The sequence below is a fragment of the Pleuronectes platessa genome, chromosome 23 (assembly GCF_947347685.1).
Source record: "Pleuronectes platessa chromosome 23, fPlePla1.1, whole genome shotgun sequence".
NCBI lineage: Eukaryota > Metazoa > Chordata > Actinopteri > Pleuronectiformes > Pleuronectidae > Pleuronectes > Pleuronectes platessa.
The window spans coordinates 11,602,447-11,625,830 of record NC_070648.1 but is presented as its reverse complement, the minus strand read 5'-3'; the positions used below and the strand labels follow the sequence as shown (position 1 = coordinate 11,625,830).

The 23,384-nt window shown below is 45.5% G+C and overlaps 2 protein-coding genes across 4 annotated transcripts; both read left to right on the top strand.

Moving 5' to 3' along the window:
- Window positions 1–1,218: 1,218 nt before the first annotated feature.
- On the top strand, window positions 1,219–16,811 carry fxr2 (FMR1 autosomal homolog 2). The gene is made up of 17 exons (XM_053416377.1): window positions 1,219–1,970; window positions 4,596–4,648; window positions 5,541–5,634; window positions 6,309–6,380; window positions 8,338–8,486; window positions 8,695–8,788; window positions 9,358–9,474; window positions 9,564–9,734; window positions 9,833–9,911; window positions 10,060–10,217; window positions 10,677–10,763; window positions 12,313–12,532; window positions 12,617–12,796; window positions 13,306–13,491; window positions 13,683–13,790; window positions 14,007–14,095; window positions 14,188–16,811. Exons 1-17 carry the CDS (start codon window positions 1,920–1,922, stop codon window positions 14,296–14,298), a joined length of 2,019 nt encoding a protein of 672 aa, XP_053272352.1. The 5' UTR covers window positions 1,219–1,919; the 3' UTR covers window positions 14,299–16,811.
- Window positions 16,812–18,108: 1,297 nt separating this feature from the next.
- LOC128430243 (RNA-binding protein 4B) lies at window positions 18,109–23,056 on the top strand. 3 transcript variants are annotated; one of them, XR_008333979.1, is made up of 7 exons: window positions 18,109–18,211; window positions 18,673–19,097; window positions 19,196–19,828; window positions 21,452–21,545; window positions 21,888–21,973; window positions 22,044–22,197; window positions 22,317–23,056. XR_008333979.1 is itself a non-coding variant. In XM_053416265.1 (4 exons), the coding sequence occupies exons 2-3, from the start codon at window positions 18,689–18,691 to the stop codon at window positions 19,804–19,806; spliced, it is 1,020 nt and encodes a 339-aa protein (XP_053272240.1). In that variant the 5' UTR covers window positions 18,109–18,211; window positions 18,673–18,688; the 3' UTR covers window positions 19,807–19,828; window positions 20,131–20,797. The 3 variants fall into 3 exon arrangements, 1 of the variants encoding a protein (XP_053272240.1); XR_008333978.1 differs by lacking the exon at window positions 21,452–21,545; XM_053416265.1 differs by lacking the exons at window positions 21,452–21,545; window positions 21,888–21,973; window positions 22,044–22,197; window positions 22,317–23,056 and adding an exon at window positions 20,131–20,797.
- The last annotated feature ends 328 nt before the right edge of the window (window positions 23,057–23,384 follow it).

Below are 23,384 nucleotides of genomic sequence, written 5' to 3'. Positions count from 1 at the left end.
TTTTATACATGTAAGTGTCTTCCTGGCAAAAAAAACAAACGGGTGATGCAAATCTCTGCAGGTCCAAATTCTGCTTTGCGAAATATTGTTACCCTTTCCTTGGTCTCTTTTCAGATACTTTGTGTTGACTTAACATTGGGAATTTCGTACATCTACCACTCATCTCTGTGTGTATGTGATTCTTGAGTATTTTCATTTGGTGTAGTGCTTTTTCCTTCTCCTCATTTTCTTAATGGAAAAAGTGGACTGTGTTTATATGTCCAATCTTTAATAAAATTCCAAGTAACTGTCAATTAAGGAGACGAAGTATACATAGTATAAATGAGTTCTGGGCTTAATTTAGACCAGACAGAGCCACATTCTATATCCGTGCACAGAGCAAGTGTCTCATGTTATTATCGAGGGAACGTAGATACGTGTGTGCCCATAAATGCTCCACCACTTACAATCAAAAGTTTGCAGGAAGTGTGCGTGCATGACTGTGTGTGTTTGTGTGTGTGTGTGTGTGTGTGTGTGTGTGTTTGTGTGTGTGTGTGATAGTGTATAGGGGGTTGGTTGGACATATAAAAAACATGGAGTGAGAAGGCTCATCATCTTCCATCCACACTGAATATGGGGGCTCCACAGCTGTGAGTATATTCCTGTACTTGTGTAGCTTTCCACCGTGACGGCTCTGGCCTCTCATGTGAGCTCCTAACACATGTCTCCCCGCAGAAGTCCTATAGCCCATATCTGGTCTTCTCCTTGCTGAAATCTTGGTGTTTTGTAACCATGTGCTTGCCTCACTTTGTCCACGCACTTTCACACATCTTCACTTATCATTCCACCACAATAGCGTGCGACCACTGTGTTGTGGATTTGGAAAGAAATCCCAACTTTTCTGTGTGTTTTCCTTGTTTCCAGCATGTGATGTACAACATGTGTAGTAACTTCCCTATAGTGCTGTTTACACAATGGCTGCTGCTGCTCATTCATCAATGAGTGGGCAAAATGAGTTGGGAGCCAGTCAATTTCAGCAGCATTATAACTGACACGGGATGAGACCAATGGATTGGGTTGGGATGCGATTCCCTGTTTTTTATTGGTCCATCGCAGGGACCAGCCCTTATTTACTAAACCAATTAATGAAGGCTACAGGTGATTGTCGAGGTGCTTTGCCAATCACGGGCCTGGTTTTCCTAGTGGGCGGATATTTTGTGTTGAGGGGTGGGGTGTTGGAGGTCATTCAGCCCCTCTCTGATTCACTCTATCGGCGTGTGTTTGAGGGGACGGGTAGTTGGAGGAAGGAGTCGCCGGGCGGCAGTGCATCGCAAACGCTCTTTTTCGGGACAGAAACGCCGCCGTACACCGCACCACAGACGGAAGTAGGACCGACCCCCGGTGACGACTTCTGTGACACTCTTCAACGCAACGACTGCGCCACTCACGAGCCACCGCACGCAAGCCAGGCTATCAAATGCTAGCCAGCTAGCATCCCAGCGAAAACGGACGGGATCGAGGTGTTGATAGCTAGCCCCCCAGCTAATTATCCGCTAGCTAGCATCCTCCTGCCGTAGCATCATTAGCTCGCTCTTCCCCTCCGCGCACGTCGAGACTCCGCCGCTTCCCGTGGCGGTGCCGCACAGCTCGCCCAGCGCCGACCCCCACATCCCGACGACACCAGACGTCGGAGTTTCCCGACCGGCTGCCGCTGCTGGAAGAGAGAGCGGTCCGCTTTTGCGCTGCCGCTGACACCATCACACCCATCTCCCCCCAACCCCTTCACCTCTGCCCCTCTCCCTCCACCCGGAACACTGGAAATCCACAAGCGGCCGGAGGGCGGCGAAGGGCCGGCGAAGCTGGGGGTGGTACCGCTACCGGACTCGCCGGGAGTCGTGACGCCTGTGGACAAGCTCAGCTGTGGGGAGCTACCGACGAGTATGGACGGACTGGCTGTGGAAGTTCGCGGCTCGAATGGGGCCTTCTACAAGGTAACCTGCTCGCAGTCGCAGTTTTTAAAGCTGTCGCAGATAAAAGTTTGGTTCCATGGGAAGCCGTGAGGTTGGGTTCTTGAACCCAGTCCTTGCTATCCTCTAGCCGGCTAACGTTAGCTTAGGTCCGGTGCTGACAAACGAGGATGGTTTTCCGTTCTAATGGGGATGGCCATTGTGGGGTGGGTAGCTAGCGTCAGCTAGCAGTTAAGCTAAGTACACTTGCCATCATCAAGTATGGCCTATATTTGGTCGCTTTTAGTTAATATCAACATTATGACAGGCTACACTATAAGAAATAGATTCCCGTAGTTTTAAAATGGCATTTCCCATAGCATACTGCTTTGAATTATGGGAAGCAAACGTTTAAAAACAAGCGAGTTGCTCATTAGACGGCTGTTGTGCAGTTTCTTACGTATAAACATGAGATAATACATCAAACCTGACATACTTCATATTTGTTTCGCAGCCCATCCCACGTCCTAGCTTTCTGTTTCAATTCTCCCTCATCGTCAAACGAAATTACACTTTCGTATCCTCAAAGCAGACACATGATTGGACGTCTTTGTTGCTGCTGTGTTTCAGCCCCTGTGCTTGATTTCATCACATGCTTTGGCACAGAGTTTGATCTTGGTGAACATTATAGGTTGTGGTATAGTTTTTGATTTCATGGGATCTGACCTAAACGTCTGACACAATCTGAGTTGACCCAATTATGGGTGTAGTGTGGATAGGTAAATAACCCTATTCTCCATCTCCCAGATGTCAAGCCTCAAGTCTTTGACGTCTCCCTTTTTTTTTATTTTTCTCTCACTTTAACTACATTGTTTTCTCCACGTTGCCCTCGTCTCCATTCTGTCCTCCACTGTTCAGCTGGTCCAACGGCCACATGGTGGGTAAGGGATGAGCCTATATTTACTCTCAAGCTGCTTCACCTGTCGTTCTGTTTAACAGGGTGACATTTCAGCTCTGGCATGAATGGACTCTTTCCACTCATCTCTATTACGTCCATTATCTCACGACTTTCATTTTGTGGATGAAATGGACTCTTAACTGTGTCTGAGACGTTTCAAATGACATATTCTTGTAGGTATGTTGTCCTCGATGGGAGAGACTGGGGCAAACGCTTTACTGCTTCCCCCCCCCTTCATGTTGTGATTGACGTACAGGGAGAAATGCTTTTGCCTTTTAAAGGCACCTCATTCATGTTGTTGTCGCATTGAGTCAGTTTATATTTTATTTTAACTCTGAATCAGGATTATATTTAATAGCCCGTCAATGCATGACAGCACCTGTTGTGAAAGTGGCACTGTGCTCTGGTAAAGGGCTTGACTTTTTGTAGCTTCGAGCGCAGACCCGCAAAGTGAAACAAGAGTAAATAAGTGAGGTCACGTTACATTGACAAAAATCACTCCCTCTTTATTTATGTGTTTGTAGGCTGATTAGATGAACACACTTGAACACACAGGCTACCTATGTGGGCCGGATGCAGCTACCCCATCTCACCGGCCGAAAGGTCCCTGGTCACCACATGGACCAGCATGTGACTGCTGGCATGAGGTTGAAATGACGTTCTTACGAAGCTGGCAGTGACTCCATGCTGCCCCCACTTTTTCACTAGTCATGTAATGCTTGAGAGAGGGCTTGCCTACCCTTTGACCTGGTAGTACTTGCAGAATGCAGCTGTCACCTAATGTGACCCGTCGACGTTGCTGGTTAATTTTCAGAAGTTGTCCGGTTCTTGTGCCACTGAGACAAATAGATGTAGATACCATATAGTAGGACCATGGCCCTGCATCAGGCAGTGGTGGTGAGTGATATTTAGAGTTGTAGTGAGAGTGGGCTTCTTTAAGGGTGTGAAAACCCTAATGTGTCTGCATACCCACTGCCCCCGATCCAGGCTGAAACCATAGCCAGCTCCTCCAGTGCAAAGGCAGCACCTTCCCAGCAGGTGAATTCCTCACCCCTGCTCCCGACCCCCAATGAATGATTGTGATTGGATGATGCCGCCTGACCATACTGTCCCATATATAGTATAGTCACACAGAGAGACACGCCACACCCACCACTCTCCCCCTCTGTCTCGTTATTGCTGAGGGGGGTGTTGGTCAAAGTTTTATGGTGTCCCATGACAGATTTGTTGATGGTCATGATGGATAAGCAACACATTTTAAGGAAGAGTCTCTCGTTAGAGCCGTCTCTGGGCTGTCGCATGATCTGTCCATGAGTGCCCTCCTCGTGTTAAAGACTACTGTCCTCCAACATGCACACAAAGAGAAAGCTCACACATTTCAATTTTGTTTGTGTATGAATTAATGCAAGTGTGTGTTTGTGTGAGGGAGATCTACAGGCTGCCTGTGCTGTCAGGAGGAGTCAGTGTTCCTTGTCACTTCATCCAACACAGAATTCACAGCCAGAGAATTGTGTCAGTGATGTCTTGGCTTGCAAGGACCCCTAGATGCTCTTTTTTTTTTTTTTCAGCAGCAGTCAGTGTTGTCTAGCGTGGCTCACAAGCCAGCCGTCTGTGTTGTTTACATGCAAAATCCAGTGCTCACAGCCCCACCCCTCGCACCACTTTCTCTTCATATTGAGATTAAAAAAATCTTTCTCTCTGCTTTCTTTCAGGGTTTCATCAAAGATGTCCACGAAGACTCACTCACAATTGTATTTGAAAATAAGTAAGTTTTCCCTCTCTCTCAGAGAGTATGTCTGCTTTACGATGAATGGCCCTTACATGGGGAAATGAGGCTTGAACTGTGGTAATTGAGAGTTACAACGACTACCCCTATCTGGTGATTCACCCAGGCATTCAAAATTGTCCCCTTCAGCACCTGTGCTTGGCATGCAGCTGTCCATACACATCTCTTAACAGTTTTTTACCTCCTGCTCTGACCCCTCCTGCCCCTGCCATCCCAATAGCATGCTTTCCTATACTCCTAGCCCCACCACCAGTCACTCTGGTCCCTCTTTATCTCCTTGGCTCACAGTGTAGATTAGGGTGCCCCTAAAAATAGTAGCCCAAGGTATGCAGTGTGGGAGGAGTGGCAATATCCTCCCCCCCACACCCCACCACCACCATTCTCCATTTACTTTCCCTGAGCACATGGGGGTCTTGGAGTAGTTGGTTGTGTAAGATAGTGAATGAATGAAATACATTTTTGGGTCTATAATGAAAGTAATAAGCCTCTTAAATGAAAGTTGTGTTTGAATCTAGATTTCAGAAAGAAAAGAACACTAGAAATGAGCCCGTTTTGATTTTGACTGGAGTGACAAGTCATTTGCTGAACTTTATTGCACTCCACATTTATAGTTATTGGTTAACATCATACAATGAACATAGTCACGCACTGTTCAGACACATCTCCGTGCACTTACTCATTAAAATTAATGAGGCATTTTTATTTTATATTATTTCCGCGAACATGCTATAGAGCAGTGAGCAGCATACACACCCATCCCAGCACAATTCTGGCATGACAGAAGAGACAAAGAACTTGAATATAAACGCTTTTAACTGTTGCTGAATTTGTTGACAAATGTTTGTGCTCCATCCCTGACGTTTTGCAACAGCTGGCAGCCAGAGAGACAGTTGCCCTTCAGCGACGTGCGGTTGCCTCCTCCGACCGACTACAACAAGGAGATTGGGGAAGGGGAGGAAGTGGAGGTGAGTCGTCTTTATCTCCGACTCAGCCCAGACACCTGAGGTTTCACTAACTTCCTGTCTCAAGGCCTTGGTGTCTTTGCTCATTATCCGACAGATTGTTATTGGCCTGTAGAGCATCTATGTGGCCTCTAATAAAAAAATCATCTCCAATGAAACTATCAACATTTAGGACTTTTAAAGTTATTGTCTAACTATAAAAAGTCCCAAACAGCTTGTATCACACAATAGTTTAAATGTTGATTTTAATCTTTATGTTCATATTTTGGCATTGCTTCTGGGCAGCTGATTGGAACAGGATATTATTTTATTATGTATACATATAAAATGCTATTGTGAAAGATGATTATATTTCTGAAATGCACAAAAAATGCACTACAAAGGCGGTACACTCAAGTCTCCTATTGTCATTATCAATAACAACAATTCTACCTTACATATCATACATTCTCTCAGCGAGATGGTTGTGCACTATGTATCCTACCTGCTTTAGTAATCACCAGACCTAGGATTACATTCATGTGATGACAGAGATTTGCCATTTGCTTCCTCAACATGTAGTTGAGACCTGGTTTCGTGTGTTCCACTGCAAACATGATTAATGAGTGCAACAGCTGTGTAGTAGTGTTAATTTGTCTCTGACTCAGCTGTCGTTCACCGCGTGTGTCTCCTCACAGGTTTACTCCCGGGCCAACGAGCAGGAGCCATGTGGCTGGTGGCTGGCGCGAGTCAGAATGATGAAGGGGGAGGTAAGAGGAATATCATCTTAAAGAAAACATGACGAGAAAGCCAGTGAAAGATAGAAAACAATGAGAACTTAATTCACAGATGGTTGAAAGCAGAGTATAGGGTGATTGTGGAAACGCGTGTTATACCTTCATAGTGATTTGAAATCGTCTTCCAACATGTTCATGTCCCCATTAATTCAAACACCACAGTGCCACAGTGGAGAATCCCATAGAACAACAGGATGCTGTTTACTTGTCCTGTTGTTTTAATACACATCAAACCTCCTTTTCTTTTTCATATCCTGCTTAATTTCCCCTAATCTTCACAGTGCCTTGGATGCTGTGGCGTGCTTAAGTTACTCTTAGTTCCCTGAGTTTTAGTGTCTTTCATTGAAATGGATTCATATTGAGAAGATGGTACCTTGTGTGAGGGATGAAATCCAGCCAGGCTAGCTTCCTCTCAGTCTCGGTATTTAATAATCAGTAATAGAAGCAAAGAAATTATCTTTCGCTTTCCCTCAGCGTTCTGTTGTATTCCCAGTAACTTGTATTAAGCTCTGAGTACTGCAGTACACTTTATGTAGCGTGAACTGTTCTAAGATTCTAGGTAATGACCTCAAAGACTTACTATGTCCTGATGTGGTCTGACACTGTACCTTTTTTAATTACCCTTTTTTCTTTTTTTTTGTGCTTCTTCTTTGCACGCTGACTTGTCAGAATGGATGTGCACCAGTCTCAACAGGCACAGTTATTTTTAAGTGTTTTCAGATCATTTCAACAAGTGCTGGTGTTTTATGTACCCATATTCCCCCAAAGCAGTCAAAGGCCAGTGTTAAGAGGCAGTGTCTAATCTGGCAGCCAGGAAAACTGCTTCAGAGCAGCCCAAACACTTTCCCGGTCTAGAAACAAGAACTGCCTAGATCAGGGGCTGGGGGGGGGGGGGGGGGATTATTGACCCCAACAAAGCAAACTAAACCTTTGTGACAGCCATTTTTAAAATTTGGAAATGTTCAAAATCAACATCGAAAGGTTTTGGAGACTAGCTTAGGATCACACAGCCAGGAGCCTCGTGGTTAATTTATGTCCCCTTTATGTGTCCTAAAAGAGATTCATCTGTTTCAAACGATGTACCCACATAATTCCTTGCGTCATTTAAGTTAGCAGGGTTGCTAAGCATTACGGGCAATAGCGGGCAGCACAGAGTTGACAATGGAGAACATAAGTATCTTTGCCAAGGTGAAATAACACGATAGAGATGCCTGGAGTTTCTTGCAAAGTAAACGCACATTGTTAAAATGTCTTCCTCGGGTCCTATGTGGGGGAAAAGCCAACTGGTTCTTAGAAAGTTTGTAATTTGAATCGAATGCGATCCTGGGACAGGAACCATCCCAATGAACTAGCACTTAGGTCGGCGTTGGTGGTACAGTGAGTCATTCTGGTTGAATAGTGGGTCAGTGGGATATGGAAAGGACATGCTTCACAGTGCCACAGAAGCTGCTGCTCGTGTAGTGCTGTTATTTGGAGCCGTCTGATAAGAGCCTGCAGGAATCTCTAGCATTGACTGATGGCTCTAATACCATCCTTTGAGCATAAAGTGTGCAGTGTTCATCTCAACGCTCACTCTTTCATGCTCCCCCTTTGTCTTTGTCCACCTTTTTATTTCAACTGTATCTTACTGAATTGTTTCATCTCATATTTTATCCGAGTCATAAGAAAAGGACAAACATTAATACATCTGTGAAGTCAATTAACAAAGCTATAGATGATATAAATATTGATGTCAGGCACTTTTTTTTTCAACCTGAGAGGTGACAGAAATAAATTTTCACCTTGACAGCTGATTTTTTTAATTTTTGTATAGATTGAATACAGCAGTTCTGCCTTGTACATACTGGTTATATAAGTTGTCAGACTGTCTTGTGAGGGACATTTCTGCCTTCATTTTTTGACAAAAACAATCTCTTGTGCTGTTTTTCAGTTCTACGTGATTGAATACGCAGCATGTGAGGCCACATACAACGAGATTGTCACAGCGGAGCGTATCAGGCCACTCAACCCCAACAGCCCTGCCTCTCGGACCTCCTTTCATAAAGTCCCCGTCCCTGTCCCAGAAGACCTGAGGGACATGTGAGTGTATATACATATACTGTAGATAACCCTTGAATTTATTCATATATGTAAATTGGCACAGAAATGTGATGCACACATTTATTTTGAATGTCGATCACAAGTCAACAACATCACAAGTTTCACCGGTGAAGAGTTTTGTAATGTCCCGCTGCTGCCAACGGAATAATGAGGCAGACTTTCCTGCGGATTGTTTTCTTATCGACAGCTGTGAAAATGACAACATTCACAAAGAGTTCAGGAAAGCTATCGGAGCCAACTGCATCTTCTACAGTGCCCAAACACACGAACTCATTGTGCTGGTAAGTACTTTAAATAAACACTCAAGCTGGTTCTTACTTCACAAACAAGATAACGGCCTTATTTGATAGCCAGAGATGAAGAAATGTGCTCATCAAGTGAGCTGCATGTGAAGCATTTTCTAAAATGTGGTTAGGTCTGTAGATCTTAATCAAGATCATGCCACATACATTCACCAAGCCCTTTATTTAAAACACATTACTGTAACTGGGTAGTTCCTTACATTCCTCTCAAAGCATGCTTTGCTTTTTGTGCCATCGATGCCACAATCCTTTTAGATTCTGCTCCATGTTGACATGAGTGCGTCACATAGTTTCTGCGAAATTATGCTGCCAGTCTCTTGTTCAACCACATCCCAAAGGATGGATTCAGATCTGCTGATTTCTTTGAAAGCCACTGAAGTTCACAGAACTCAGTCACCTTTATGAAACCAGTTTGAGACTGTTGTGTGTGAAAATCCCAGGACTTTCAGATTTTTTTTTACAAAACTCCTATGACAGAATTCTTAATATGAATGTAATAACTGAGTTTTTGAAATGTAACCTTATTCCTTTTTCACCCTCTCTCCCAGTCCACAAACGAAACCACAGTAAAGCGTGCAACTCTCCTGAGTGACATGCATTTTCGCAGCATCCGCACCAAGCTCATGCTAATGTCCCGCAACGAAGAGGCCACCAAACATTTGGAGGTACAAACTCTCTTGACATGCATGCACAAACTCTTGTCGAATGCAATTCAATTTGATGTGAGACCACCAAATTTTGCCCCCCCTTCCAGACGAGTAAGCAGTTAGCGTCCGCATACCAGGAGGAGGTGCGGGTCAGGGAGGACCTGATGGGCCTCGCCATTGGCTCCCACGGTGCCAACATACAGCAGGCAAGGAAGGTGCCTGGTGTCACGGCTATCGAGCTGGAGGAGGAAAGCTGCACATTCAGGATCTATGGAGAGGTACACCGCCTATGAGTACGGGCATGTTTGCGCTTGTCCCAGCGCATGGAAAGATATGCTATAGTGTAATATGGTTGAATGTGTGTGTTGTGTTGCAGACCCCAGAGGCAGTGAGGCAGGCTAGAGAATATCTTGAGTTCAAAGAAGACTACTTTCAGGTACCCAGGAACCTTGTAGGTGAGTGAGCGACAAAGACGTTCCTGAGGGAGCTCATATCAGACAGTGACAACTGTGACCACTTCATCCCCATAACATACTCCTTGTTACCCCTCATATTAGTCTTTTACCGTTCCTTTTTTTTTTTTTTTTTTTCTTACTCACGCAGGCAAAGTCATCGGCAAGAACGGAAAAGTCATCCAGGAGATCGTGGACAAGTCGGGCGTTGTGCGCGTCAGGATCGAGGGGGACAACGACAAAAAGCTTCCCCGGGATGAGGCAAGCAGGCAGGCAGCTGTCAGGGAGGAAACTGCCAGCGGCAAAGAGGTGAATGGACCGTTCGGCTGATCTCCCAGTCCGCTACAATCTCTCGACCCCCCCCTTCCCCTCTCCCACCCACCCCTCTCCGGAAAGCAGGGTGTCGTGCCCGATGTGCCGTCTGTTGTGATACTGTCCCATCCTGCTGCTTCCTCTCTTGTTTTGTCACAGTGCTTATGCTTTCATTGCCTCCCGTATACACAGCCCACTGCCACACTGTAATGTTGGGCGTGTGTGTGTGGGCACTCTGATGGGACAGATACAGTATGTTCCTGATGTAATGTGATCTACGTGTGTTTAGTTTCTAAAGCACACTTATCATTCTGGAAAGTTGAGGTCTGAAATTGACCACTCAAAATGTTCCTAGTGGTATATTGCCCAGATGACGGGAACCAGTATTTAAAATCATGTTTACACTTCCGGAAAAATCTCAGATCTTCATTTCTCTCCCGCTTTGTGTTTTCTCAGGGCATGGTCCCCTTTGTGTTTGTTGGAACGAAAGAGAACATCAGCAATGCTCAGGCCCTGTTGGAATACCACGTGTCTTATCTCCAGGTAAGTGAATTTGCCAGTAGATGGCAGCACAAACTTTTTCACTCTGTGTTTACAGCATTTCTTTCCTCTGAACAATACAGCCATTTTTTGGGCATTTAATAGAGGAAATGCGTTTCTTAGAAGTAACTTTCCTTTATGTGACACTGTGGGGTTGGGGTAAGGGGCTACTGGGAACCGTGGAAAGCTGCTGATGAGAGCACCTCATGTTGCCCTTACCTCATGTGCTTTTATAAATAGCCCCTCTTCTCTGAGATGGGTGAAGGGTACACTGGAGTTTAGATTACCAACTCTCTGGACCCTGAGCTTCCAAAAATAACACCAGACCCCTCCCCACCACGGCTCTGCTACCCAGCCTTACTTCCCTCACACCTCCCTCGAGGTTCAGCTGTCGTTGGTGGAGGCAGCTGTCATGCTGTGAAGTGAGACCCCCCCCTTCCTCCTCCAAAGCACCCACCTCTGAAACGGCATGAAAACTGCTGTCAGTGCACTGATGCCATTAGACCCTCATACCCACCCACCCCTTCATCCATTAAGATGGCTCATGGGGCTCGGCTGGAAAGTGAGAAACTCCCAAATCATAGCCCCTTAAAAAAGATGTCTTCAGGTGCCATTTAACATGATAACTCTGGCCTGTTTTTTTCAATTGCATTAGATGAGGCCATTGGTTGTACACATGGTTTCCATACATTAGACAAAATACACGTGGAGATGTATACATAATCTATGATAATACCCTGTGATACCACTGTGATTTTTCAATCGCTTCTCTTTCTACCATCCCACAGTCCCTCCATCGTGACTGAGGCATATTACTATATATGGTGGTGACGTGCTATTAAAAATGTTTAGGCTGCTAATCAGTTTGTGTCCTTCATTGAATGTTTCCTCCCACTCTCATCTCTTATTCTAATATTTGTTTCCAGTTCAATTTTTTTCAGAAATGTGTTCAGGAAGTGTAGGATGGCAGTTGCAGATGCAATTGCTTTTCTTAATCTTGATTACTGTAAACTAGGGTTGGCTTCAACAGAAAAGAGTGTTTCCTCAAAATTGTTTCATTCAGATTGGACGACTGCCCCCTAGTGGTAGAATGACAGGCTGAAATAGAAGCCCAGGCCTCCAGTACACAAGTTTTAATATCATTGCTCAGCATAGAATCCTTCATGGATATGACAGGATTTTCATGTGTCATGTCTGACCATATAGAAATATATCAGGATGATTCTCTCTATCACTCCGCGTATAGATCGTCTCATTTAGATTGTAGGTTGCATGCCTAGTTTCCCTGATGTTCACTGTAAGTAAGCTGAAGAAACTCTGGGATCTTTTCTTGCATTTCAGCAAATGCGGGTGACAATAAGGTCTATTTAACATGTTAATAGCTGCAAATATATGGCATTGCTGTCATTCTTTCCTCATGCATTTTTATAATCATTTATTAGAAGTGCTAATCTGTACTTCAGTTGTATTGGAAAACATCTCAATAAACCATGTGCAGAACAGGGTATAAAATACAGACTGTTCATCCTGTTTTCCTGTCCCTGTCTTGTAGGAGGTAGAGCAGCTGCGCATGGAACGTCTCCAGATTGACGAGCAGCTCCGTCAAATCGGGGTGGGGTACCGCGCTCCTGCCAGTCGAACCGGGGGCCCAGGCGGAGAACGGGAGAAAGGCTACCTGACGGATGAGAGCAGCAACTCTCTCCACACGTCTCGCACCTATGGGGGCCGCGGCAGAGGACGCAGGGCCTCCAACAGCCAGTACTCTGGATACGGTAAGAGATGTAATTGTATAGAAAAGTATTGTCATTGTACATATGATTATCGCCCTTTACTTGAACTGCCTCTGCTTGATGCAGGCACCAACTCTGAGCTGTCCAACGCCTCTGAGTCTGAGGAAGTTAATGACCGAGACCAGCGGCCCCGTGGCATTGGCGGAGATGAGAGAGGCTCCCGACGGGGCGGCAGGGGCAGAGGCACCAACACTGGACGAGGCCGTGGGGGGCCAGGGTCCAAGCCCTCCAACTCCATCAGCTCAGGTAATCAGAGCCCAACCTCGGGTTTCAAACTGACACACTCAAGATTAATGGTTATATGTTGTGTGTCAAAATGTCACTCTTTTAGTGAGTTTTGAGAACTTTGAAATCCCAAGTAGTCCATGAGGCAGTGGAGTGGTAGAATGGGTTCAGAATCAAAGTCACTCACTCGTTTTTATTTAGTTAGTAATTTTAACAATAATATAGTCCAAAAGGGTTTGCCGATGTTTACATTAACGAACATTTCTCGTTATGCATTTCACCTGTACCGCAAGGATTTTTGTAAATTAGTCACATGTCTTGAAAACAATGACGTTGTTTGAAAAGTGCACATCTGGCTCTGAAGAGGGAAGCACCCAAACGTCTCACCAGGTCTTAGATTAATACACACACATGCTTCATCAAGTCTTAATAGGTTAAGCCACCAAACTGTAGAGTTGTCTGTAGAATCACCTGCAGAATGATATTGCCAACATGAGTTTTTAACAAGACAATCTTATCTCCATCTTCAGTGTTGAGGGATCCAGACAGTAACCCATACTCCCTGCTGGAAGGTGAAGGAGAGCTTGCTGAGGCAGACCTCATTGAAGGAGACCGCCGCAGACGCTCCCGCCGCCGCCGCAACGACCAGGAGCCCAGCGTAATGGACGCTGCTGCAGAGTCAGACAGCCAGGCCGCCCCCAGCGAGAACGGACTGGGTGAGAACTACAGGGTCTTTTTATTTCCCCCTCGGGGTTACAGCTCATGCCACATAACACTCCCAATATCCACAGTACGATGTTTGCTGTCTCCCTCTTCTCATGTATCCATCCAACTAAAAAAAAGAATAAATTCTGAGCTCCGACATTATCAGAGAAAGTAACTCATATTGTCTTCGTTTGGATTTTAGATGATGAGGCGCGACCACAGCGCCGCAACAGGAGCCGCCGCCGCCGTAACCGTGGCAGCCGTACAGAGGGAGGTTCAGCCAGCCGTGACAGACAGCCTGGTGAGAGTGGTGAGTCACCAACTTTCTTACATTTACCTCTTAAGAATCAACAGAATATTGTGTATCAAAATAAGCTTTGATTCTTTCCATTTAAACCAATACCTAGTAAGCAGCTACACTGGTGCAAGTACTCTACCTTAAAGACTGGACATCTTGAATCTATCTACATGTATGCACAATGTACCCCCTACCGTCACTCTAGCTGACGCATTTCTATGTTTTCAGTGACTGTTGCCGACTACATATCTCGTCCTGAGTCCCAGAGCAGACAAAACCTGCCCCAGAAGGAAAACCACACTGGCCCAGAGCCCAAGGTACAGATAAACACACACTAAGGCCACATCCACACTACTCCACACTACATATATCAGTTTATAAACATTCCTCCCTCTGTTTGTACACGCAGGAAAACGGCACCAGTGCCAAGAAGGATGAGACACCACCCTCCAAGCGTTCCCCCAGCAATGGCATGACCTCGGCCAGCGAGACACTGACCCTGGTCAACGGGGTCTCGTAAAGGGACGGGCCCCACCCCTGGGCGAACCCAAGTCTAGAGCAAGACTCCATGGCAAACTCTGTCCCTGCTTGCATTAACTTAAACCTTTAAACAGATGAGTGAAAAGTACCTGACAAAATACCTGAATTCATACATGAGAGTGAAAAAGTACAAAAAAACGACAAACGCATCTACTTAAAAACACACGTTAACGGTGTATGCTATCCTATCTATCAGTACGTAGTGCTTATTTAAAGAAAAAACAACAACTAGCTTGCCAAAAAAGAGCTGGTGGATATGACTTGATTTTTAAAAATACCGAAACACGAGAAACAGGACGAGACTTTTTTTTCCTTTTATTTCTTGTTTTTGGACAGTTGTCTTTGTTTGTGTCCTTTTTTTTTGTTTTTGTTCTGTTAATTTTGTTCATTGTTTATCACTGGTTTGGACTAGGCGGTCGCTCTCTCAACCAAAACAGACACGTCTCTTAACAGTGTTAAAGTACAGACAAGAGAGATGTAAGCTGTAGGGAGTGGCATACGAGAAGACAGTCCAATAGCTTATGTGACGCGATGTTCGCACACTGAACCTGGGAGTTGAGACAGACGGATTGGAATATTGATAGACATTGTGCCTTGAATTTGAAAAAAAAAACAATAAAATAAAAAAAAAACACTTGCGTTTTTCCATTTTAGTTTTGTTTTTGTTTCCCACGTGGAAGGACAAAAAATAGAGGTGTATTTCCAGGTTTTCTTTTCTTTTTGGTACCAATGAGAGAACAAACCTGTGAGGGAGAAAAAAATAAAATAAAAAAGAGGATGAGAGAGAGGAAGTGGCCGGCCATCGTGAGGGAGAGAGAAGTCTAGTGCCAAGCACGAAATTCAAGGCGCTTGTCCTGCGTGGAATGGACAGCGCTCGGGAGGGAAGGGGGCGAGGCAACGAACGAGAAACGTAGCCCTGGTCAAGTCACAGTGGTGAGACGTGTCTTTGTATCAGCGGGCCTGAGAGAGAGCGAGGGCGATTCAGGTGATGTCACTTCCTCCTCTCACCTGTTTGAGTCTTTTCAAGGGTGGCGCCCGTGTAGCCTAGTTAACAGGACGGGCTGAGACCAGACGGACAGCAGACTTGAACTCTAGATTTAGACTCCAAGAGAACAACACCGTGCCACTTTTCTCTGGGAGGAGGGGGAGGGGGAGGGGGAGGAGGGGGCGGCGGTGCTTCCAGCCACACTAGTGTCTTGACGAACCTCCGCAGCCAGTGCGGCTCCGGATGAACACGAGGGCGACCACCTTTTCTAGGATGGGGGGTGGGGGGGTGTTGCTTGCGGCGATAGGGGAGACGACTGGAGACTGGGATGGGGGACAGCTTCAAATGACGCGAGAGCCACACGACACACAGGCCCACAATTACAGGTACACAAACACACATATACACACGAGGCGCACACTCTAGGTGCCTCGGCGTGGTCGCCCGCATGGCACAAAGTCGAGGACTGGAAAAGGAAATAAACGAGCGAGGTGTCTGTCTTGTACCTGGCAGTTTGGGTTGGCGAACCGGAGTGAGAGAGGGACTCGAGACCTCGGCGGCTCTCTACTCGTGTTGTTACTGTTGTCTTGGTTACCGCTCTCAAGTTTTTTTGTTGCTATTTCCACATCTTTAGAAAAAAAAAAAAACCCTGACATGAAATAAAAAAGGTGAAATCATCTTCCTCACTGGAGACGAACTTTGATTTCTCTGTCTTGTGAGTTTGCAGTCTATTTTTCTAACTTGCATGGCATTTAGTTGAAGTAGTAGGTGGTGCCTGTCCTGTGCATGAGGAGAGGGTGTTATTAATCTGACTTACAAAGCCATTGTTTCATTCACTAGAATTGCTGCTAATGTACACATTGAATGTCCAACTAAAGTAGAAATTCTACCTTGACGAGAGAGAAAGATTAAAAAAAAACACAAAATAAAAAAAAATCTCCCCCCCCCCCCCCGCCCTTCACACGCTCATCTGCCCAGATCATCCCAGTTTCTATCGGTGGACACACGAGTCGGGAAGGGACCCATTCCTTTTGATTCTCATCAAGTATTAAACTAAAAAGGGCAAACATTGTGCATGACAAGCGAGCGTCCACATGACCAAAGGTTTCGAGAGACACGTGAATGGGAGTGTGGCTGAATGGAGATGACCCAGATGCTGCTGTTACACATTTTCTGCTCACCTGTACGTTGTGTTTTTAGAGGATTGGACGAGCACTTGAGTATTTGTACCTTGGTTTCGGTCGCATGGGTGTGCGTGGAGAAAACAACCCTTACTTGTATGTTTGCGTTTGCCTTTATACCTCATTGTGTGAGTACTGTATTCCCTTTATGTATCTGTATCCCTCATGTCCTGTTGAAAGGCTGCTGTGCGTGCGTGTGTGTGTGTGCGTGTTTTGTGTGTGTCTGTGGATGCTGGTTGTACAGTCGACTCCTCACTCTGTCAGATTTTGTCTCTGGTTTTCTCACTCATGTTCTGATGGCAATAAAGGACTTTTCATTGTTTGGTATACACTTTTTCAAATTGGTTTGTTCTTTTCTTCAAAGATTTGCCCAGATTCTTGTCCGCAGCATCAATATAATTTGATCACTAAACATACAAATTAACACAGCAGTGGTTTAATATCCCAAAATATTTGCATTTAGCAGAGCTTTGGCTTGACCACACAACCTTTTTGTAATGTCACATGTGGTAGGCCGTAGCTAAGTGTCGCTTCTTCATGCTGTGTTGTGTTGAACACGCACACACTCAAACACAACCTTGTACAACAACAGTCTGCCTATGAGCTGCTCCGATCTACTTTCCTGATGCAGCACTAAGTTTAGATGGGCGTCAGGGGTTTAACAGTTTGTTTACAGGGTCATGGTTGCTGTTGGAGCGTTTGTGGAGCCCCTGAAGACGATGCATCATTTCCTCTTTAGTGACGGTTTCATCCTGTAAGAGGCGGACTTGGACACACCTTTGGATTTTGATTAACCAGAAATCAAACCCCTGCTACAACTAGACTGGCACAGAACTCCACCAAGGCCTCAGCTCCTTGAAATTCAATCAAGCTGCTCCAAATTGCACACTCACAGATATGAGTCCTTCTTTTTGGGTGTTTTTGTTCCCCTTGTTTTTTTTGCATACACACTTATTCAAATCGATTTCATTCCTACAGAACAGATTATGTAGAAATCCCATAATCCCTACAGTTGTCTGGGTGACTTCACTTCTACAGGCCTGTGTCGCCTCCTGCTGGAGCTTTCCTGCCACAGTCAGATCCACCGGGCATGGTGGTTCACTGGTGCAAACATATGAAAGGTCATATACTGAATAGTTTACAGTAATAAAGTTTAAGCACACCCCATTAAGGGAAATAAAACATATATTATCAGTATCAGCCGTGAGACATACCGCAGTAGACCACCAGAGGTCCGACTCCTCTGGTCCAGCCACTCAAGGGTCTAGGGAGAAAATACTGCTATAAGGAGGATGCAGTCTTTAAGTTTTCTTTTTAAAGTTATTATTAGAATAACTTTATTTCTTATAGCACTTATCTAAACAAGGTTACAAGGTGCTAAAATAAAAGGTATTCAATGAAGTTATTTGTGAAGTAATGCAATAGATTGCACATATATTATCATTACTGTTGTTCTTATTGTTGTGGTTTTCTAGATATAAATGTGTTTATACACTTCACTCTCAGAACAAGCTGAACTATTTTATTTAGTTTTCTACTGCTGACGAACTTTTGACGAAACAGGTTCGTCAAGACACGCCCTCGCTCTTCGCCCAATCACAATCCTTAATTTTCGAACCGATGCTTCCATCCACTAATCAGATCCCTGGCTGCGCGCATTTCGTCAGCCGGTATTTCCTGTTTGTCATACCGGGGTTTCGGCTTGGCGGTGGCTCCTTCCACAACCAGTGAGTATTCTCGTGTTTTATGGTTTGATTCGCTCATATCAACGCATTGTTTTTACGCGTCTGCTAGCGAGACACCCGGTGTCCGACCTGAACTTTGTTTAGCTCGGCCACAGGCGAAAAAATGGCTGTGTAGCTAACGTTAGCTCGCTAGCAGATGACGTTGAACTAGCCCGGCTAGCGGCTGCGTTAATGGTCCAGGAAGTACAAACACAGAAAAGTTTCTCGACTCCACGTCTTGTCTGTGTCAGCTGGTTTTGACCCGAATAAGAACAAGGTAAACTGTAGTGACACTACTGAGTAATGTTTCGTTGTGGTGGCTCCTCAGCCTTCGGTTTCTATTTCCTGATCATGACGTTATCCACTCACCATCTGCTCTCTGTGGTTTCTCTCTGACACTACACGGTGGCCTGTGTTAACGCCCCCCCCCCCCCCCCCCGTCTGTCTTCACCCCTTTTGCGAAGGTCCACTGGAGCAGTCATGGTGAAGATTTTCATCGGGAACCTGTCCCAGCACGCCGGGAAGGACGAGGTGGAGGCGCTGTTCGCCCAGTACGGCACAGTGACAGAGTGTGCCAAGTACAAGAACTATGCTTTCGTCCACATGGAAGACCGCAAGTGTGCCACCAAGGCCATCCGTGAGCTGCACCTCCACAAGCTGAACGGCAGGCCCATCAATGTGGAGCTCAGCCGGGGGAAGAACCAGGGGCCGGTGAAGCTGCACGTCGCCAATGTGGAAAAGGGGTTCGATGAGGAGCTCCGCACCCTCTTCGAGGAGTACGGCACCGTCACAGAGTCCGCCATCATCAAGGACTTCGCCTTTGTGCACATGTCCGACTCGGATGAGGCCATGGATGCCATCAAGGGTCTGGATAACATCGAATTTCAAGGTAAGTGGATGTGATGTGCGACCATGTCCGTGTGGTTTGACTTTGGCCATGGCCTCTGAGGCATACTCTGTTTCTCTCTCTCTCTCTCTCTCTCTCAGGAAAGCGCATTCATGTTCAGATATCAAGAAGCAGACCCAGAGGACCACCTGAGGAGGAGGCCTATCCACCGCCGCCCGGCCGAGGAGACTACTATCCTCCACGCTACCCAGGCATGGGGCCCGAGCCTCCCTACAGGGGGCGCATGTCTGCTTACCCTCCTCCGCCTCCGCCGCCCCCTCCCCCGAGACGAGCGCCGTACCCCGACCGGGGCTACGGTGAGCGAGTCGATTATGGGGTGGTCGACTACTACGAGAAATTCAGAGCCCGTCCTATGGGCAACGATGACAGGCGTGCCATCCCCCCTCCTCCGCCTCCCCCCTCGGCGCTGGTCAGAGAGCGTCTTGGGATGGGGTCGTTCGATCCGTATGAGCGGCGCCCGCCCCAATATGCTCCTCCGTCCTACATGGCCAGAGACCGAAGCCCCATCAGAAGAGCACCCCCACCCCCTGCTCCATCCGCAGGTAACGGGTTCTCCTATGAGCGGGCCCGGCTCTCTCCGATGTCCAGAGCGCCGATGTATGGAGCTCCCCGTCCCAGGGACTCCTACATGGAGAGGCCGCCTCCCCCGCCACCACCACCACAACAACAACCTCGCTATGCCGGCTATTAGGCACCAGAGAGTACAACACAAGGTGAGAGGGAGGGTGTTTTATTCACATATATGACATACTTGGGGGGGGGGGAATTGTTCAGATGACAGCATGTATAATTAAATGGAGCCCAATCCGTAAATTAAGGTAGAATCACGTCTCAAATCATCACCATCGGACAGAGCTCTTTAGTCGTGCAGATCTGGCGCAGTCACTCAGTAAACAACCATCTAACATTGCTGGTTGAATCTTAAACTATTTTCTGCTTTAGCCTCAAACTTCAGTCTTGCGCGATCGCTGAGTAAAACGCGCTCCCTGACATGTGGTGTGTGCTCTCTTTTCAGGTTTAGAATATGACAAGATCGTCGTTGTCTGCTGATGCACGTGGCGCTATGCACCCCCCTCGTCTATGGCGGATTGCGTTGCGTTCACCTGAGACTTACTGGAAGATACTGTATTGCGGACAGCCCCGTATTTAAAAACATACGATTCCATGTCCACAGTTCACGTATTCTTCAGAGCTGTTCATGCTTCTTTTTTTTTCTTCTGTTTCTCTGCTTGTTTCACTGTTCAAATCCTTAAAGTGTTTTTTTCAGTATAGGAAGGTGCTTAATCTACTCCAGTGTGACGCAGTACTGCAAACACTCTTGCCTTTCAATTTCTCTAAATGGATAAGGCCTCTGGGAAACTGTGACAATTTCTTAATAAGGGAAGATTATTGTAATCAGACGTAGGTGGTCGATCACGAAATGGTCATCAAAATTAGTTAAAAAGAATTTAGAGTAGAAGTGCTCTAATATAATACTTGGTGTGGCAGGCTGTACAATAATCTAAAACATTTGCGACACATGTTTGCATGACAAATCAAAAGATTCAGTGTGTTGTTTTTTTACACTTTGTGTTCATCTTTTCTTGCGAAAATAGAACCATAGCACCGTTATGTATGATTTTATTTACTTAAAAAGTTGCTTTTCGTTTGAAGGCTTTTTAATAAACAACTGAAACCAAAAATGCCGTTTTAACTGTCAAATTCTTCCACCCCCGGGGCAGGCCGATAGCAGAGCAGATGCACCTAGTGATACCCACGCGCTTTAACTCCGAACACGCTTTTAGTTTCATTCTCCACACCCTTGAGTCATCGAAAAGTTTGTGCGGCATAAATTCCAATGAAACCCTGTGATGATGCATGTTCTCCTCAGCGACCACTGTTGTAATGCCCAATGAAGGAAAACGTGAAGTTGTGGCCGGAGGCTCAATTGATCATTGCCAGATTAAAAACATGAATATGCACAAAAAGCAGACGTTGACTCTGAATTCACTTAATACAGCCAATGACATCTGTCCGCTGCTCCTCAAACCTACGAGCGACTTAAATTTTCTGATTCCTTTATTCTCCTGACGCTACACAGAAAATGTTTATGCTGCCTCCATCGGCTCCTGTGTTAAGTCCCTGCAATTAGAAGTCAAGACAATAAATTGTAACACCGGTAAAAGCAAAACCACTAACAGAGCTTTGCGCCGGCCCATGTTTTCTGTCGTCTTCCATTTCTCTGAGTTCACACAACGCACACCTTTCACCACCGTCTTCCACTCTCAACATTCATGACTTCCATGTATCACAAACTGCATGCAGTCTTGGTATCTTAGTATCTGTGCTCTTTGTAGGTTGTTAGACTCTAGGCAGGAGATCCCAGCTCAGGGTAAGTCATCCTCGGAAGATGACCTGCACCCTGACGAAGAGGGAGATATTGCTCAAACGGTACCATTTAACATTTATTACTCAATGTATTATTCATGGCTTCATTGAATAATGTGAAATTGCATATTTTAAATCTGGAAAATGTGATTGATTTATTAATGATCCCCCCTCCCCCAAAGGACTGATTAAAAAAATTCTAATTTGCCCTTGCCAAAATATTACAACACAATGAAACATTTGACAATTTTTAATGCACTAAAAATAAATTCCTTTTTTGTGGGGTTTTAGTTGAAGAAAGGTTTGAGCTTTTAAACAAAATAAAAGTGTTTTGAATTATTGAAGATCTAGCTGGTACTTATATGTTCTTAAACTAGAACTGTCTTATTTTGTCTATGTTCACAGGGATTTTGTCTGCTAGGTGGGGCGACTATAATGTGTCTTTATGGGTTTGGCAGAGTACACGGGATGAGACGATCCTGTGGTCAAAGGTAAGGCAATAAACGCTCACCTTGAAGTCTATGTCTTTTACAAACCTCCATTAAATGATCTGTTTTTCAGGAAGCTGACGTAGTGCGGTGTGGTCCAGTGTTTGGTGACCTGGAGTGAAGAAGAAGAAGAGAACCTGCGTGCCTGCATCAGCTGATCATAACTCCAGAATAAAGGGCTTGGTGACCACATGGGAAACGTTCGGCTTTCAACAGTCAATATAAAAGTAACAAGCAACCAAAATAACCATGATTATATTAAATATCAATAACACGAAACAAATGGTGTTCAAAACAACCTTTTTTTTCTGATTCCTATTTTTTTCCCCGTGCATTTGTGTTGCAGTGTCTGCATCGAAAGCTGAGGCCACACAGCAGGCCGAGACGCTTCATGGGACAGCGGTGCAGACGACGGGGATGGAGTCATCTACAGTGGACAATCCGGGCTAAGCTGCCTCACTTGGACATTTCTCGGCTGTGCGCCACAACTGTAACCTGCCACGGGTGAATGAGCTGGACTTGTACTGTCGGGGGTCCACGGCAAGCCTCGTCCTGGTCGCACCGTAAAATCTCCACCCACTCGGTCAGCGTCTGAGAACTGGGAGAGAAAACGGCGCTGCTCAGAACGAGGGGCGCTCAAGACGGAGCAGCTTGAGTCCCCCCCACCACCCCACAGTGCACCACCTGCACTGCGTTCCTCTCCACTGACTCTTTCACTTAAGATTCAGGCAAAAGAATGTAATACCTCTTGAAAAAGTATTATATATGAACTTTGATAAGCACTGAACTCTGAATCATCTCCTTGACATTCTTCCCAGAGGGGTGGGACTCTGACTGGAAGGAGGACAACTACCTGTTACTCACTTTTAGAGCGTTAATCTCATTTACAGATTGATGGAGGGCGGCTACTGAAAATGGCCAGAAAAATGGAAAGCTGCATGAGGAAAATGTAACAAAGTTGAATCGACTTGAGCAGGACTCCATAACAGAGGGCAACATGTAACCACAGCCAACAACTCCTATTCATACGCAAATAAACCACAATGAAATAAAAAGTGTGGGACTCCACGTCTATTACCAGTTTTATTTTGTTTGGGATTCAGTTTTGTTAATTGTAAATTTGTCATGTTACAAATTCATCAATTAGAGACACTGACAGAAGTTCTGTTTATGTCCCTGCGTGCTGGCTTAGCAGCAAAAACAGGTTTTCACCCGTGTGTGTGTGTGTGCCTGCATTTATATCTTTGTATGGCCTATTTTGAGCATAGACCTTATTGAGTCAGAATCTTTTCTTTAAATGTAATGCAAAGGCTTGGGGGTTAAGAATTGTTTTGGGGGTTGAAATTAGGTTTATGTTGGGGTAAGGAGATTTGAATGGTGTGTGGGTGGGACAGGTTAGGGATATTCCTACGGA

Excerpts from the sequence above, each read along its gene's own strand:
- fxr2 (XM_053416377.1), top strand. The coding sequence starts at position 1,920 with ATGGACGGACTGGCTGTGGAAGTTCGCGGCTCGAATGGGGCCTTCTAC. Across the intron at positions 12,533-12,616 it reads CAGCCAGTACTCTGGATACG|GCACCAACTCTGAGCTGTCC; the intron begins GTAAGAGATGTA and ends TGCTTGATGCAG. Across the intron at positions 12,797-13,305 it reads CTCCAACTCCATCAGCTCAG|TGTTGAGGGATCCAGACAGT; the intron begins GTAATCAGAGCC and ends CTCCATCTTCAG.
- LOC128430243 (XM_053416265.1), top strand. The coding sequence starts at position 18,689 with ATGGTGAAGATTTTCATCGGGAACCTGTCCCAGCACGCCGGGAAGGAC. Across the intron at positions 19,098-19,195 it reads GGATAACATCGAATTTCAAG|GAAAGCGCATTCATGTTCAG; the intron begins GTAAGTGGATGT and ends TCTCTCTCTCAG.